A 15,663-nucleotide genomic window follows, 5' to 3' on the forward strand; every position below is an offset into this window, starting at 1 on the left:
CCATTAGAAATACTGAGGCGAGTAGCGAAAAGACACACATTGAGCATATAACCCAAAAAGCACATGAAGAGTCTGGGTTTTTTAGTCCTTTCACGATGTCTCTCAGTTCATTAATATCACATGGACCTCAAGTGCCTCCTCAGCCTCAAACACAAACAGTTTTCCCTGTCTTCAGATCAGCAGAGGACATTAGGATAGAAAAGAATGCAGAATATTCCTCACTTCAAGGCAAAACAAAACAATATTTTCTCTCCTCTGACAACGTGTCTGCCCCTCAATCTGGAAAGGCAGAAGGGGGACTATTTTCTGGACTGTTTAAATTTGCATCTGGTGAGGATGTTAGTGCATCCAAAATTATGACACAAAATTCAGTTAAGCCAGATCAAACTCCTCCTTCCCCAATTATAGTAGCAGGTATAGTTTCCTCTCCAGTTCCTGACCATACAAAATCAACACATCAGAACCATAAAGAGTTCCTTGGAGCAACGGCTAAGGGGAATACAGAAACAGGGTGGTTTTCTAGTCTTTTTAAAATGGCGCCAACTGAAGATCTGCAGCCTGGAATTCCACCAACCCAAAGGCCTGATGTCCAGAGTTCTCTGTTGCATCCAGGTTCAAATAAAAATATTGCAAGCACACAAGAGAAGAATCCAGCTTTTGCTAAAGAACAAATGCACCAAGGGCTTAGAAATCCTGTGAAATCTGAAGTCCCATATGTAATGGAACAAACAAAATGTAATCCTGAACGTCAGGGCCTGTTCTCTAGTTTGTTTAAGTCAGTTGCATCCGAGAATGCATCAGGTGCCCAAGCAGCTCCTAATCAACAACAACAAGGAGGTTTACTCTCAGGATTTGTAAAACTTGCCTCCACAGGTGACATGACAACAGGGGCTCAGATTAATCGGTCACAACTAAGGAGTCATTCTGCTCAAATAATAAATCAACCACAATCTTGTCAACAAAACCAACCTCATCCACAACAAAGGGCGTACAATCCCATACCTCAACAAAAAGACAGTCAGTTCTCTCTGCAACAGTCATCATCTGCAAGTGCAACACCTCAACCAGGAGTTATTTTGTCAAGCCTTTTCAAATTTGCCTCAACAGACAATGTCTCAAGCTCTCAAACAAAGATGTCCCAGCAGCAACAAGTGTCATTAGGTGAGAGTTTTCGTCAACACTCGGTTGAGCAGAATATTGAGGGAATGAGTTCAAAAATTCCTCAACTGTCTAGAATCCAAAATCAACAATCAGACCAACATCAAAAATGCAAATTAGATGGTCCTAGACAAACTGAAAGTATAGCCCACCAAGTACCTTCTAAACAAGATGGCCTTCTCTCTGGCCTTTTCAAGTTTGCCTCCTCAGATAAGGACTGTCAATCACCTCAACAAACACATGCATCCAACAATCAGTCCACTCCTGCACAGCAAAATGTTAAAAATGTGATGGGACAAAGCCATTCCTCTCAAGATGCATTTAAACAAAAGCCTCAATCAGGTGGTCTCTTCTCTACCTTTCTTAAAAGTTCTTCCACTGAGTCGCAGGAACTGAATACACCACCTGAATACACCACTCAAGAAGACAAGCAACATCCTTGTTCGGAACAGCCAACTGTTAAAAAACAAAATTCTAGTCTGGCAAGGCAAGATGCATCCTCTCAGTCAGGAATTTTGTCTGGTTTCTTCAATAATATTACATCTTCATCTGAAGATGTATCATCAAACAGGCAGAATTCCATTGAGCAGAAACAGGAGCAGCAACATATACCAATCAAGCTTTCTACTCCACAAAGTCAATCAAATAGACAGCTTCCTCGACTGCCCTCTCAGAATGAAGCTGTAGTGCAGAATCAAAAGTCCCCTAGTCAACAAGGTTTCTCATCTATATTTAGCCGGAATAAAACAGAGATTTACCCTGCCAAATCATGTGATATGGTTGTGGAAGAATCACATCTGAACACTAGCACTACAATCTCCCCAGGTCTTCCTAGACACAAGGTATCACAGCCAATTAATGTGCTTAACTGCTGTGACATGGAGAGCCTTGATTTAAGGACTCCAGCAAGTTATGTAAGGGCACTGCAGAGTTGTGCATCATACACTTCAAATAGCACTGGCCATTTACCCCACTTACATAGCTCACAAAACTATTTGCTCTCAAGTCATTTGAGAAACACTTCATATAGCACTGAAAATCTTTGCAGCTTCCCCCTTGATTTTCCATCTCAAGCAATAATGTCAGAGGAATATAGGAATATAAGGCTGAGTTATCCTTCTTTATATAGTATATCTGGACCGTATGGTTACCAGCAAGACTCACCATCATATCCAAATTCTGGACTTAGTGCCAGCGATGAGCAGCTTGGATCATGGATTCAAGAATCTATTTTGTGGCAACAGCTGAATGATAAGTCATTGGGCTACTATCCTGATGGACATACACCAGGTCATGAATTCAAAGAGTCTACTCAGTGTTTTAATAATGTAAATCTGGATGATAATCAACTAAATTGTCCTACAGAACCATTGATGAGATGGCACACTGACAACGGAGAGTGCAATTATCAGCCTGATTATTCTAAATGTATTTCTAATAGTTTGAGACCGAAAGTGTGTAATAGCCATAACAGCCTGGATGTGGTTAGTAACCAAGAGTTGGAAGGTGTATTGAATTTGAGCATGAAAGTTAATGCTAAATTTGGCAAGTGGCACTCATTTAGTGCAGAGAGTTGTTACAGTCTGAACAATATCTCATATCACGAGGGGTATTATGAGGAAACTCCTCCCCATCTGTCTTACTCAGTAAATGGTCAGCAGATCTGTCAAGGCACATCAGAAATCTGCAGTCAATCTGGAAGTAATGGAAGCTATGTTAATGTAACTACATGTCCCAATCATTGGAACTACTCTACTACAAGCAACATTGATGTGGAGGAAGATGCGTATCTTGAGGAGTCAGAGTGGTTTCAACAATGGCTTTCACTTTTGGACCAAGGGATGTGGTGGCCTGCAGATGATGGAGATTGTGGATATTTTGTCTATTCTGATTATGAGTATATTTATGCCCTACTGACAGATTCATCTGGACAATATGTCTATGCATGTGCTCCAGAACAAGAGTGGGGAAATACAGCAGACTTCTATCCTAGTGCCTGGCTTTGTAATGAGATGGTTCGAGTTTGTGGTTTTAAGATTCCTCTTTACAATGAAGATGAACTCCTTTGGCTTCCAGGACAAGACCAAAGGGAAGCGGAACTTCTGACTGTACCACTTGACTTGTCTGCAGCCTATAAAAAAGGCAACCAAATCATGAATCTGAACCTGGCACGTTTTTCTGAGATGTTTGAGGATTCTATTCTTAATCAAAGACAGAAATGTCTGGATATTTCCACTTATCAATTCAACAAGGTTAAGATGGATACAGGAAAACATTTACAGAACAATTGTGGCTACTGGGATCCATCCCAAGAAGCTCTTGACCTCTCATTACATGGTTCCAACCACAATAGTGCAAATCTCAATAGCCAAGGAGTAAAAAAACTGCTTTCCCAAAAGGTTTCTATTTCATTTGGTGCTGCCTCTACCACAAATTCATCTACCACAGGCATATACAGCTGCTACAAGCCTCAACAAAGGCGACGTTCATCCACTGGAGTGCAAGTAAAGCATATAGATGATGTTTCAGATGATGAGTGGCGAAAGAGAGTACAGCCTGGAGAGGAGCAGCCAAGCCGATCCATTAAGAAAATTTCCTCTTTTCTATCCTCAATTGTTGGCAAAAGTCCTGATATCGAATCAACCAAAAAAACAACTGCCTCAAGGTCACCTATTGCCAAAGACTCCCCATGCCTTGGACATATTCAAAGCAAAATTAATCAAGCCTCTGAAACCCAATATGTTGATCAGCAATCCAAAAACATTATCACAACAGGTTTTCAAAGTCTTAAATCAAAGATCTTAAAGGATGACACATCTTTTGTAACAGCGCAGTCAGAGAGTTCAAATCAGTTTGCATCAAAACCTAATTCAACATCTGGACATTCACTAACATTTCCAACAGAGTTACCAGCATCCTCAGCTTCTCTGGGTGCATCCCCTTCAGGCTCATCTCAGAATCCCAGACTGGCTAGACAAGCCACAATGTCACAACAATCCTCTGTTCCTTTAATGGCTCAGGGTTCTGCTGCTTCAGCTTCAAGAGACTCAAATGTTAACTCCAAATCTGCTCCTCCTGAAGTTTCACAGCCAGCAGATACACATGGTGGAAAGCCACCTGAGCAGTTGGGTGGGTTTTTTAATTTTTTCAAGACAGCAGTGGGAATGGAGGAGCCAAAGGCGGCAGAATCCTCTAAACCCATACAATCTGTAACTAAACAACCAGAGAAAGATGAATCTTCATCTGTTGGCATAAAAAAATCAATCACAGACCAAGATAAAACTGGAATGCCCAGCCTTTTTGGTTCAGTTAGTGATTTCTTTAACATAGAAAGTCCTTCTTCACATACATCACCAAAGATGCATCTACAACAGTCTCCCTCACAGCCGTCTTTGAAAAATGATGTAAACCCAATCTGCCGCCAAACATCAACAATGCCTCAGAGAATTCAGAAACAACAAACTGTAACTTCATGTGGGCAGTCAGAATTACCCAGTGAATCACAGTCATTTCAGGGGAAAAGCATGTCAGCATCTCTGATATTTTCTGCTGATGCTAACAAGGGACCAGCACCAGGGAGATCTCAAACTATGCCACTAACTGGGGAGACAAAGCCAGAAGCCTCCTCTAAGCAATCTGGTGGGTTGTTTGGTTTCTCTGTTGGAGACATTTTCTCTGGGAGCACAGCCCATAAAGAGGAACCTTCAGGCAAAGGACTGTTGTCCATATTTGGTGGTTCCAGTCAGCAACAAGCTCCAGCTCAAACTGGATCTGCTTCTTCTCAAGAATCAATGGAGGGTGCATCTGGAAAAGAGCCTCTAGGCAAAAACATCCTGACTTTGTTTGGTGGTTCCAGTATGCAAACGACTTCACCACAATCTGGATTGTCAACTCAAACACCAGGATCTGCTCCTCCCAAAGAGACTTCTGGTCTGAATTTATTCTCTATGTTCAGTGGCACTAGTACACCGCAATCCTCAACAAATATTGGTTCTACCAATCAAAAACAAACACCAGACACTGCCGCTTCAAAGGAAGCATCAGGCATGAGATTACTCTCCATGATCAGTGGTTCCAGCACTCATTCTCCACAAACTGTACCCTCAAATCAGACTCCTTCAACTGGAGCAGATCCACCTAAAGAAACACCAATAACAGGACTGCTCTCTATGTTCAATGGCCCCACTCAAACATCACATCCAGGATCTACCACTCAAACAGCATCTCAAGGAACTGGACAACCAAAAGAACCCCTGGGTAAAAGTTTGTTTTCTGTGTTTAGTGGTTCTGGTCAACAATCATCTTCACAGCAAGCAGGATCAATTTTTGGTGGAATATTAGGTGGATCTTCAAGCTCTAATGAGAGTCCAGCAAAAGGCTTATTCTCTATGTTTGGGTCACAGAGCCCGCAACCACCAACCTCTATATCAGTACAGCCTCCGAGTACAATTACATCTAGTGTAATTTCACCAGGAACTAAATCTAATGATAGTCCAGGAAAGAGTTTACTTTCAGGGTCTGGCACACTCAGCCACTCACTACCTTCACAGGGTGGCTTTACTCCTGAGTCTGTTGTCCCAGCTAACGAACAATGTAAAATGTCATCAGAAATTGAAAATCTCCCATTGTCCAGGGGACCTAGCCTTCAGCCATCCCCACAACCAGATTCACTGGCAAATTCTACTGATCTTGATAGTAAAGAATCGAAAGGGCCACAAGATAATGGCTTGTCATCTATGATCACTGGGCAGATTCCAAAGCCAGACTCATCTCAACCCTCCTCACTTATAAGCGGACTGCTATCAAATAAAACTCATGGTAAAGTTGCTATACTTCAGCCAAGTGAAACACAGGTTACACCATGCTCTGATCCAATTATGTCAACCCCAAAAGCACCTCAAGATGAATTGACAGCTGCTGATGGTGGTTTTATATTTTCTGAATTCAGCAAGTCACCAGTGCTCCAAGAGGGTTCTTCTGCCCAAGGTATAGCGCCACCAAAAGAGGGGGCATCCCCTGGCATATTGTCAATGTTTTCTGGTTCAGGTTCTCAAAATGCTCCTTCTCAGACTGGATCTATACTTGGTGGAATTTTCCCTGGTGCCCCAGGATCAAAGGAAATTCCAGGCAAAAGTCTGTTTTCTATGTTTTCGGGACCTATTTCACAGCCTAGTGCAGGGCATAACGTTGAGAGTAATATTTCGGGTGCTTCTGCTTCTAACGAGTTACCAGGAAAAGGTTTGTTTTCTATATTTGGTGGGTCAAGTCCACAACAAGCCACTCCGCAGGCTTCTTCATTATTAGGAGGTATTCTACCTGGAGTAGCTTCTAAAGATTCTCCCGGAAAAGGCCTTCTTTCCATGTTCAGTGGTCCCAGTCCAACATCTACACCTAATCAAACAGGACCAACACCAAAAACATCTGAAAGTGAGGGGCTATTTTCATCATTTTTCTCACAAGGGGATGCAACTGATGATAATAAATTAAAGTCCAGGGGCTTTGGCCTGTTAAATATGGCATTCATGGAGGAAAATAAAAATGAACCACTGAAGCCTCAGGATGATGTCTCCAAGCACTCTGTTCCCATGGCCTATCAGGGAGAAACAGCCTCTGTTTCTTCTGTTCCAGTTGATGTTGCTGAAAAACATTTTGAGCCTGTTGTGAAAATTCCTGTTGAAGGAAGAAACATAGATGTTACTCCGGGGACAAATAATTCTAGTTTACCTGAAGGTGTATCGAAGGATATTGATTCAACTTCAGTGCAGAATGCAAAAACAGAAATCCAATCTACAGATTTCCAACCTTCGCATAGGCAAGAGACTGATTCAACACAGCTTAAAACCCCTCACTCTGAGGACCAACCTAAACCTTCAGAAACACAAAAATCTGTCATGGACTCCCCAGCTGAAGCACTCTCTGGCTTCATGTCTAAAATGTTCTCTGGTGCTAGTTCAGCAACAAATTCATCAGGTGGTCCCTTCTCACAAGCACAGTCTTCATTTTTTCAGAAGTCTTCACCTGCACCAGGACCTCAGTCACAACAAAAAACCTCTCTTTTTGGCCTTCCTGGTAGCTTACCCACAGAATCCATAAAAAATGACATTTTTAACATGTTCAAGTCACCAGATCCACCCAAATCAGCTGACATAACACCAGCTGTTACTTCTACTCCTCAGTCCCTTCAATCTGTCAAAGATCAGAGTGCACAATTTGATTCATTATCTTCAGGGGATGTTACATTGTCTGGAGGCAAAGATGATAAAGTTAAAGTTGAAAACTTTTTACCTTTGAAAGAAATGCATAATAATGAAACTTCAAGAAACTTAACACTGGCAACTGTGGACCCCACAGCAACTGAAATAGTTTTTAAAGAGCCTATTGAGGAAGGTGAAGTAATACATGAGAAAACAATTGTCACCATTTCTGAACCAGAAGCTAAGAATGCAGACAAATCAGAACCTCAAATGGACAGTACCTCAAAAAAGACACCGCAGCCTCAAAAATCAGAGCCTTCTCAGTCTATATTTGGCATGCCAGGTTTAACACCACCCAAGTTCGGTTTCATAGCTGGAGCTGCAGATGCTGGAAAGTCTTTTGGTTCATTCTTTTCTTCATCACCCACAATACAAAACACAGAAAGTGTCAAGCTTCTTTCTGGATTCAAGTCATTTTCAGCTGGACTGTTTCAAGAGGAGAAGCCAGTGGCATCAATAGAAACTCCTACATCTATGTTTGGAGCAAAATTAGGTTTCCCATGGCAGAAAGAATCTCCAGCACCCCCTACGCAGCAACCCCCCCCTGTTGTTACAACCCAGCCTAAAGCTCAGGAAAATAAAGTAGACATTCAAAGTAATACAACCTCTAAAATAGGAAATGGCAATTTTACCTCAAAGGACAAAAATTGTGAAATTAAACACCCTGATGACATAAAACAAGAAGTTGTTGCACATTTTGAAAAGAGCCCTGATACAGAAGTCCAAAATAGTAAAGTAACAATAAATGAAACAGATAACCCCCAAATCAGTACATCCACACCTGATCCTCTTTTTCAAAAAGAACTTGAAATCCATATCCAGACCCCACTTTCTACAGATGTCTCCACAGGATTACAGCAGGAAAAGAAGGACCTTTTGATTCCGAAAAGGCTAGTAGCAGCATAATAAATGGTTTTGTAAACCATTTATGTTGCACTGACTATGTTTACATGCACAGTCATGTTTTTAAATCAGTTAATGAGACTTAGAGATAATAACCCATGTTGAAAATTTGGCCCTTTCTGAATCTGACTTCAATGTTGAAGTGAAATTCAAAATGATTAGCAGCTCTCACAGGTATCAGCTACACTTTCTATGCAAGACAAGAATATGTGGACAGAATTTATATTGCTCATTATTTACAACATCATTTATTCACAATCAACATATTCCAGCATGTAGAATAAGAATAGTAATGTGCATGTAAACACGCATACTGACTTTAGTTTTAGTTTCAGGAAATTATGGCTTTACCAGTGTGTGATTATTCCTCAGTGCTTATGTGCCTTTTGTAACTGTGCTTTGTTTCCTTGTGACTTTGTATTTCTAGTTGTGTGTAGTATGTACCGTATTTCATAATTGATTAGAGTTTAGGCCTTCTAATGCAGAGCATTTAGTTCTCATGACAGTATTTATAACTGCAAAAAATCTCAAATTTGGTATTTGTATTCATAATATTTATTGAATATATTATGTTATTACTCACTTATTTGGTTTCTTTTTCCAAAAACTAGCCCTGTGGACTCCAGTCGCTTTGGATCCTCTGGGAACCTCAGCCAGACTAGTTCTCAGCTCAGTGAGGCTGGTCAGGAGAGTGCTGCCTGTTCAGAGTTGGAAGAGTCCTACCATTCCTACCACAGTACAGGCTATCGACCATCCAGAAATGGACATCATTCTGCCAATGGACATACTTCCTGGGTAGAAGATGACGGACTGAAATCGTCACAAGAAAATGGAAAAGCTCTAGGCAGTGGCATGAAAAAAGAAGTGGTCACTCAATTGGACAAAACAGCTGATAATTCTCTCAAAAGGTGTATATTGTCGAGATTTATGAGCAGGACCACACGGAATCTGCATGTGCAGATTCAAACACCTGTTATTCACAAGCTTCTACATATTTCCCACACCTTGCATATTTGTGAATTAAATATTTTGGCTAATTTGCTCAACAACAAATAAAAGTTTGGTACTCTCAGCTCCATAAAGCCTTAACACATTTTACCATGTGTGAATTCATTCTGCTGATTTTCCCCATAATCTGTGCAGAAAAAGCAACAAAACTTTCTACAGATTCCATCTGGGCCTGCTTATGAGTTCCTGCAGTGTAAATTTGTTAGAATGAGTACATGCGATAGCAAGAGTGTAATTGCGTAAGATTTTTCTTCTTTCCAGCTTCCAGGATGATGGATCACCTTTGCCATTCTCTCCATCTAGAGTGCGCTGGCTGAAGGCAATCAACAAAGTGAGAATTCAGCTTAAGGAGGTATAGTAGGGAGTTCATACCCTCCATCTCTTTGTCTATTCCTTCTCTGATTTATCCAGTTTCACACTTCAGCTCAAACACTACTCTTTTTTTTATCCTGTAAACCTGCACCAGTTACTAGCATCTTATCAATTAGGGCTGGGTGGTATGATAGTATATACAATGTCAATAGGTAGAATATTTGCTATAACATTTACAGTATACCATTGTAGATACTGTATATTTGAATGGTTATTGAGCATGAAGTAGCATGTGTCCCAAACAAGTTGAGATGAGGAAGAACTTATTTAAGGGTGTTAGTTTAATTTTTGTAGGGGTGCTAAACAATATCTCAATTTAACTTACTAAAATAGAAGGTATATGTGTATCTGTTTTACAATGGTTGGGCTCATCTAATAATAAAGAGTTGGGACCAACTGTGCTTATGTTATTAGTTTAACTGTTTGACTTATTCATTCATGATAAACGTATTTTTGGTTTTCATCCATCTAGTTAAAAATAGAAAAAGACCATAATCAAATGTACCTTTCATTGGTAAAGACCACTGGATTATCCAAAAATGAAGATTTCTACATGGTTATTTAAAATTCTGTATATTTACCATTTTGTTACATTTCTAGCAGAAATAACTATATTGTGACACCATTACCTTTATATAAAATTGCTCATACCATGATATATGATTCTGTTCATACCGCCCACCCTTTGATCAGCTTGTTATTCAGTTATCTCTTGAATCTTTTACTGCACACCAGCATGTAAGTACGAATCACACCACCCCTCCGAACTCATTTATCAACATCTGTTTTGGATTGGTTGAGTTTTATCTTTAAATATTTAATAAGTAAAATGGGTGAGACTTTTTATCTTCAGTTGGTCAGTTGAAACTATAAATAGTACATTTTAATGAAAGTACATTACATTTCAATATTTTTTGCTGGATTGTGAATTCTGAGGATGCCTGCTTACTCCAGATCAAACAGCATTACTCTACAGGGCCAAGGTCAAACCCTGAAGAGTTGCTGTCTGATATCACTGATAAAGTCTCAAGGAGTAATTCAAAATAGAGAGGGAGCTAGAGATAGTGTGTGTGTGTGTGTGTGTGTGTGTGTGTGTGTGTGTGTGTGTGTGTGTGTGTGTGTGTGTGTGTGTGTGTGTCTTGAAGAGTATTTAATGACTGGTTGATATAAACTGGGAATAATACACATTAGCAGCCTGTTAATTATAAACATATATTTTTTCTTTTGTGTAGTATTTTTAAACATACACGTGTGGTGGTTAAAATGTGTATGTTCTTGAATAACATACTTGCATACAGTATACAAATGTGTTCATGTTTTTTAATCTAAAAAATCTTATGTATATATACTTTATATGTGTGTATAAATTTATTTGTATGGCCCTACATCCGCATGGCTCTGATTCAGCTGCAGGTAATCATGAGTATGATATTGCTTTTATAAAACAGTTCAAAGAACAAGTAAATAAAACAATGAGGAAAAACTAAGGACTGTCTCAAAAAAAAACACATTTGTGCATGGAACTACTTTCTTACGCCACAGATCAGGATCTTCCGATGCCAGTTCAAAAGATGTGCTAAAGCCTCCGTTACTAAATCGAACACATCACTTTATAACTAGTAACGATGGCTTTGGTTGTTTCTAACAAGTCATTGGAGAAACAAGGATGCGTGTGTGCATGTGTGAGAGAGAGCGCTATGGAACTTGTATGATTTCCTGCATCTGTCGCGTCTCCCAAACAATAGCGTAGTGTTAGTCAGCTTGCTGAAGATAATGGAAATTCTGGTCAAATACATCAAATCAAATACCCGAGTATTCAGACCCTTAACTCAGTACTTAGTTGAAGCATCTTTGGCAGCGATTACAGCCTCAAATCTTTTTGGGTATGATGCAACAAGCTTTGCACACCTAGATTTGTGGATTTTCTGCCATTCTTCCCTGCAGATCCTCTCAAGCTCTGTCAGGGTGGATGCGGTGGACAGCCATTTTCAGGTCTCTCTAGAGATGTTCAATTGGGTTCAGATCTGGGCTCTGGCTGAGCCACTCAAGGATATTCACAGAGTTTTCCCTAAGCCGCCCCTCTTGCATTGTCTTGGCTGTGTGCTTGGGGTCATTGTTCGGTTGGAAGGTGAACCCTCAGCCCAGTCTAAGGACCAGAGCACTCTTGACCAGGTTTTCATTAAGAAATATTTCTGTGTTTTGCTGCATTCCGATTTCCTTCAACCCTGACCAGTCCCCCAGTCCCTGCCACTGAAAACACCCCCACAGCATGATGCTACCCCCCTCATTCAGTATTGCACATGTGATGAGTGGTGCCTGGTGTCCTCCAGACATGACGCTTTGAATTGAGGCCAATCCTCAATCTTCGTTTCATCAGACCAGAGAATCTTGCTGCTCACAGTCTGAGAGTCCTTTTAGGTGCTTTTTCTTTGCAAATTCCAAGCGGGCTTTCATATGTTTTGCACTAAGGAGAGGCTTCTGTCTGGCCACTCTGCATAAAGCCTAGATCGGTGGAGTGTTGCAGTAATGGTTGTCCTTCTGCAAGTTTCTCCACACATGATCTCTGGTGCTCAACCAGAGTGACCATTGGTCACCTCTCTTAACAAAGCCCTTCTCCCCTGATTGCTTAGTGTGGCTGGGCGGCCAGCTGTAGGAAGAGTCCTGGTTGTTCCAAACTTCCATTTATGAATTATTGTGGCCATTGTGCTCCTTTTTTTTTATTTTTTTTATTTATTTATTGCAAATTAACAAAAGAGTAACACATACAAGGTGGTGAGACACATATACAATACAGAAGAGAGAAAATGCACAAAAACAAAACAAAAACAACGAAATACAAAACAGCTCAACACAGTCATCGATAAAGTGGTGTATGTAGGCACATGAGATCCTTTCTGTGACGCAAGTATAGATAGGGGCAGTCCGGTAGTGTCAGTATAGTTTTAGTGAGGGTATTAATCACCCCAACAATCACAACAACAGCAATATATTAATATTAGTGGTGATAGTATCAATGATAATATTTATAATGATAATTCATGACAATAATAGGAGCATTAGCTCTAGCAATCTATAATAATAAAATAACAATACATTTAGGTCAGTCAATAATGTCACCGTACCTGCTCTAAACTCTATGTCAGGGGGCTGATCCACAACTGCCAGTGAGCACAACCCACAGACAACTCCACCCCCCTCCCCTCACCGCCGCCAGCAACACCCAACCCCCGTAGTTAAGCTTCTAGGCTCAAATCAATATGATTCTTTAATGCTGAGGGAGGGATCTGGCCAGAGGCAGTGAAAGGGAAGGGCCAGTCAGTCCAGAGTCTGTAATGATTATGCCAACAGGATATGCCAGTTGCACCCACCAACAGCACCTAGAACAGACGCCCGACCCAGACCATTTATATTTTTAACAAAATTGTATACATATTTATACGTAATATTTTATGAATTGTCATTTATATAGAAAGAGAGAGGAAGGGAAGACTAATCATTCTATAATAATAATAATAATAATAATAATAATATCAATATCATCATCCCTACTACCACCATCTTTAATAAAAAATAGCATTTTTTTTTAAATAGCAATAATATGCAGATTTTAAATAAAATAAAAGTACAGCTTATCGAACATTATACATATACACACACATACATGCAAGTATTCATACACCCATACCTACATATACATATGCATATATACATACACACACATACATACATCTACATACATATACAAATATACATACACACACATACATACAAACAGATACATATACATATATATATATAAAGGACATCTATACTGAATAATTGTAGTACTGTACAGTAATACTCAGAGATTATTCATTATTTGTTTGTAAACGTGTGGTTGGGAGAATGCGTTGGTCCGGTTCCAGGTTATTGATTTATATGAAGATGAGTTAGGAATGGTTTCCAGATATCAAGAAATGTAGATATAATATTGGGAAACTTTAATGCTGCCTACATTTTTTGTAGCCTTCCCCAGATATTTGCCTTGACACAATTCTGTCTCTGAACTCTGTAGTATGTTCCTTTGACCTTGTGGCTTGGTTTTTGCTCTGATATGCATCTTCAGCTGTGAGACCTTATATAGACTGTTGTGTGCTTTTCCAAATCATGTCCAATCAATTGATTTTGTAACAGGTGTACTCCAATCAAAGTGCAGAAACATCTCAAAGATGATCCAGAGAAATGTGATGCACTTGAGCTTAATTTCTAGTGTCATAGCCAAGGGCCTGAATACTGATGTCAATGTGATATTTGTTATTTCAAATTTGCAAAGTTATCAAAAATCTGGTTTTTACTTTATCATTATGGGGTATGGAGTGTAGAAAAAATGATCTAAAGCATTTTAGCATAAGGCTGCAACATAACAAAATGTGAAAAAACAAACAAACGAACGGGTCTGAATAATCATGAATGCATTGTATTTTCACACACACACACGCACACACACGCACACACACACACACACACACACACACACACACACACACACACACACACACACACACACACACACACACACATATATATATGAATGTGGGCAGTTGGTGTAATTTATTCCATTACCCTAACACTGCTAATGCTAATTAAGTACTCTCACATATGGCTTCACAGAGGCTCCATTATAGTGATTGCTTGAGAGTTGCTGGAGAATGTTATGTAGAAGCCTACTAATTGAATAGGTTAGGGTTAGAATGGAGAAAAAGGGTGTGGTTTAGCACAATGCGCAGCCATATACATTTTTGTGCGATGGACACAAGAGATGAGCTTGTTCTTATAAAAGTTTTAAATGAAGGTGCATTAGCTATAGATCAGTTTCTCATATGCCATCTTAAAGCCATAAGTCAGAAGCAGAAATGACAGCTGATAAATATTTACACACCTCTCTGAATTATGTAGTAATGAGGCTAGATTTGACATAATGCCTAATTGGCCTTGTCATCATCTTCTTTTCCTTTAGAAGTTTAAAAATGCCATTGGTTTGTAGCAGGCGCTGCTATTTAGAGCAAGAGAGACAAATACTATTTTTCTTTTATGGCTAACAGTTTTTATTTAATTGTTTTGGCTATTTGACACAAAGTAATTTTCAATTGATAATGATAATAATTGTTGATGTTATTGTTAGTTGTAAGCTTGAAAATAATTTTCTGTTACGTTGATTAATTTTGCAAACAATATTTTAAATAAATTTTTTGTCCTTCGAATATTGTTATTTTCTGTTTCCTAATGTATGTTGGCTGCTTTTCTTTAAACTCGTTAAATGGTGTTAATTATTGGTAGACCCAATATTCAAGAGTAGCTAACAGAGTAGAAAAGTGTGAATATCTGTATTTGATTGATTTTCGGTAGCTGTAGTGCTATTATCTCAGACTATATGTCGCATATGTACATTTGTATTTTTTGTGGTTCATTTTTATGTGATAACATATCTTGACATGTTAATGGATGATTATACAGCATTTAGTCCTCTTATTTGATTGGAATGTTGGCAATCCAAGAGTGCTGATATTAAGTATAACAGCACTGGGATGCTTCACTGTTTGTATCACTCCTGTTTGTATTAAAGCAATGACACCATTAATTGTGTTTATGTATGAAGGGGAAAAACCAAAGTGCACTGTAACATGCAGATGTTTAATAGAGGGTGGGCATACAGCAAGAGAATGGCTCTAAGGGAGTAGGGGAATAGATGAGGGATGGAGCGCTGGCATTTTGACAGTTGCAGATTTGCTTTGTGCTGGAATATATTGCCAGAGGACACTGAGACAGAGAGAGAGCGAGTGAGGAGGTTGTTTCAGAGAGAGATTCTCCACTGTGAGAGTGCCACACTTGGCTAGACTGTAACCCACTCCACTGCGTGGATGTCACTGTGTCACTGGAGAGCTGAGTTGCTGCTGCTTCATTGCTATAGATATATTGGAATATTAAAGCA

The 15,663-nt window shown here is 39.6% G+C and overlaps 1 protein-coding gene across 2 annotated transcripts in view; it reads left to right on the forward strand.

Annotated features, from left to right (window-relative positions):
- The window catches only part of LOC127636016 (protein unc-13 homolog B-like), a 125,758-nt gene that overhangs the window by 51,231 nt on the left and 58,864 nt on the right, over nucleotides 1–15,663 (forward strand). For both annotated transcript variants that reach the window (XM_052116373.1, XM_052116372.1), the window contains exons 9-10: nucleotides 8,927–9,223; nucleotides 9,585–9,675. In XM_052116373.1, the coding sequence (XP_051972333.1) occupies nucleotides 8,927–9,223; nucleotides 9,585–9,675 (388 nt within the window). The remainder of the gene's footprint in view (nucleotides 1–8,926; nucleotides 9,224–9,584; nucleotides 9,676–15,663) is intronic.

The sequence above is a fragment of the Xyrauchen texanus genome, chromosome 43 (genome assembly GCF_025860055.1).
Source record: "Xyrauchen texanus isolate HMW12.3.18 chromosome 43, RBS_HiC_50CHRs, whole genome shotgun sequence".
Lineage (NCBI taxonomy): Eukaryota > Metazoa > Chordata > Actinopteri > Cypriniformes > Catostomidae > Xyrauchen > Xyrauchen texanus.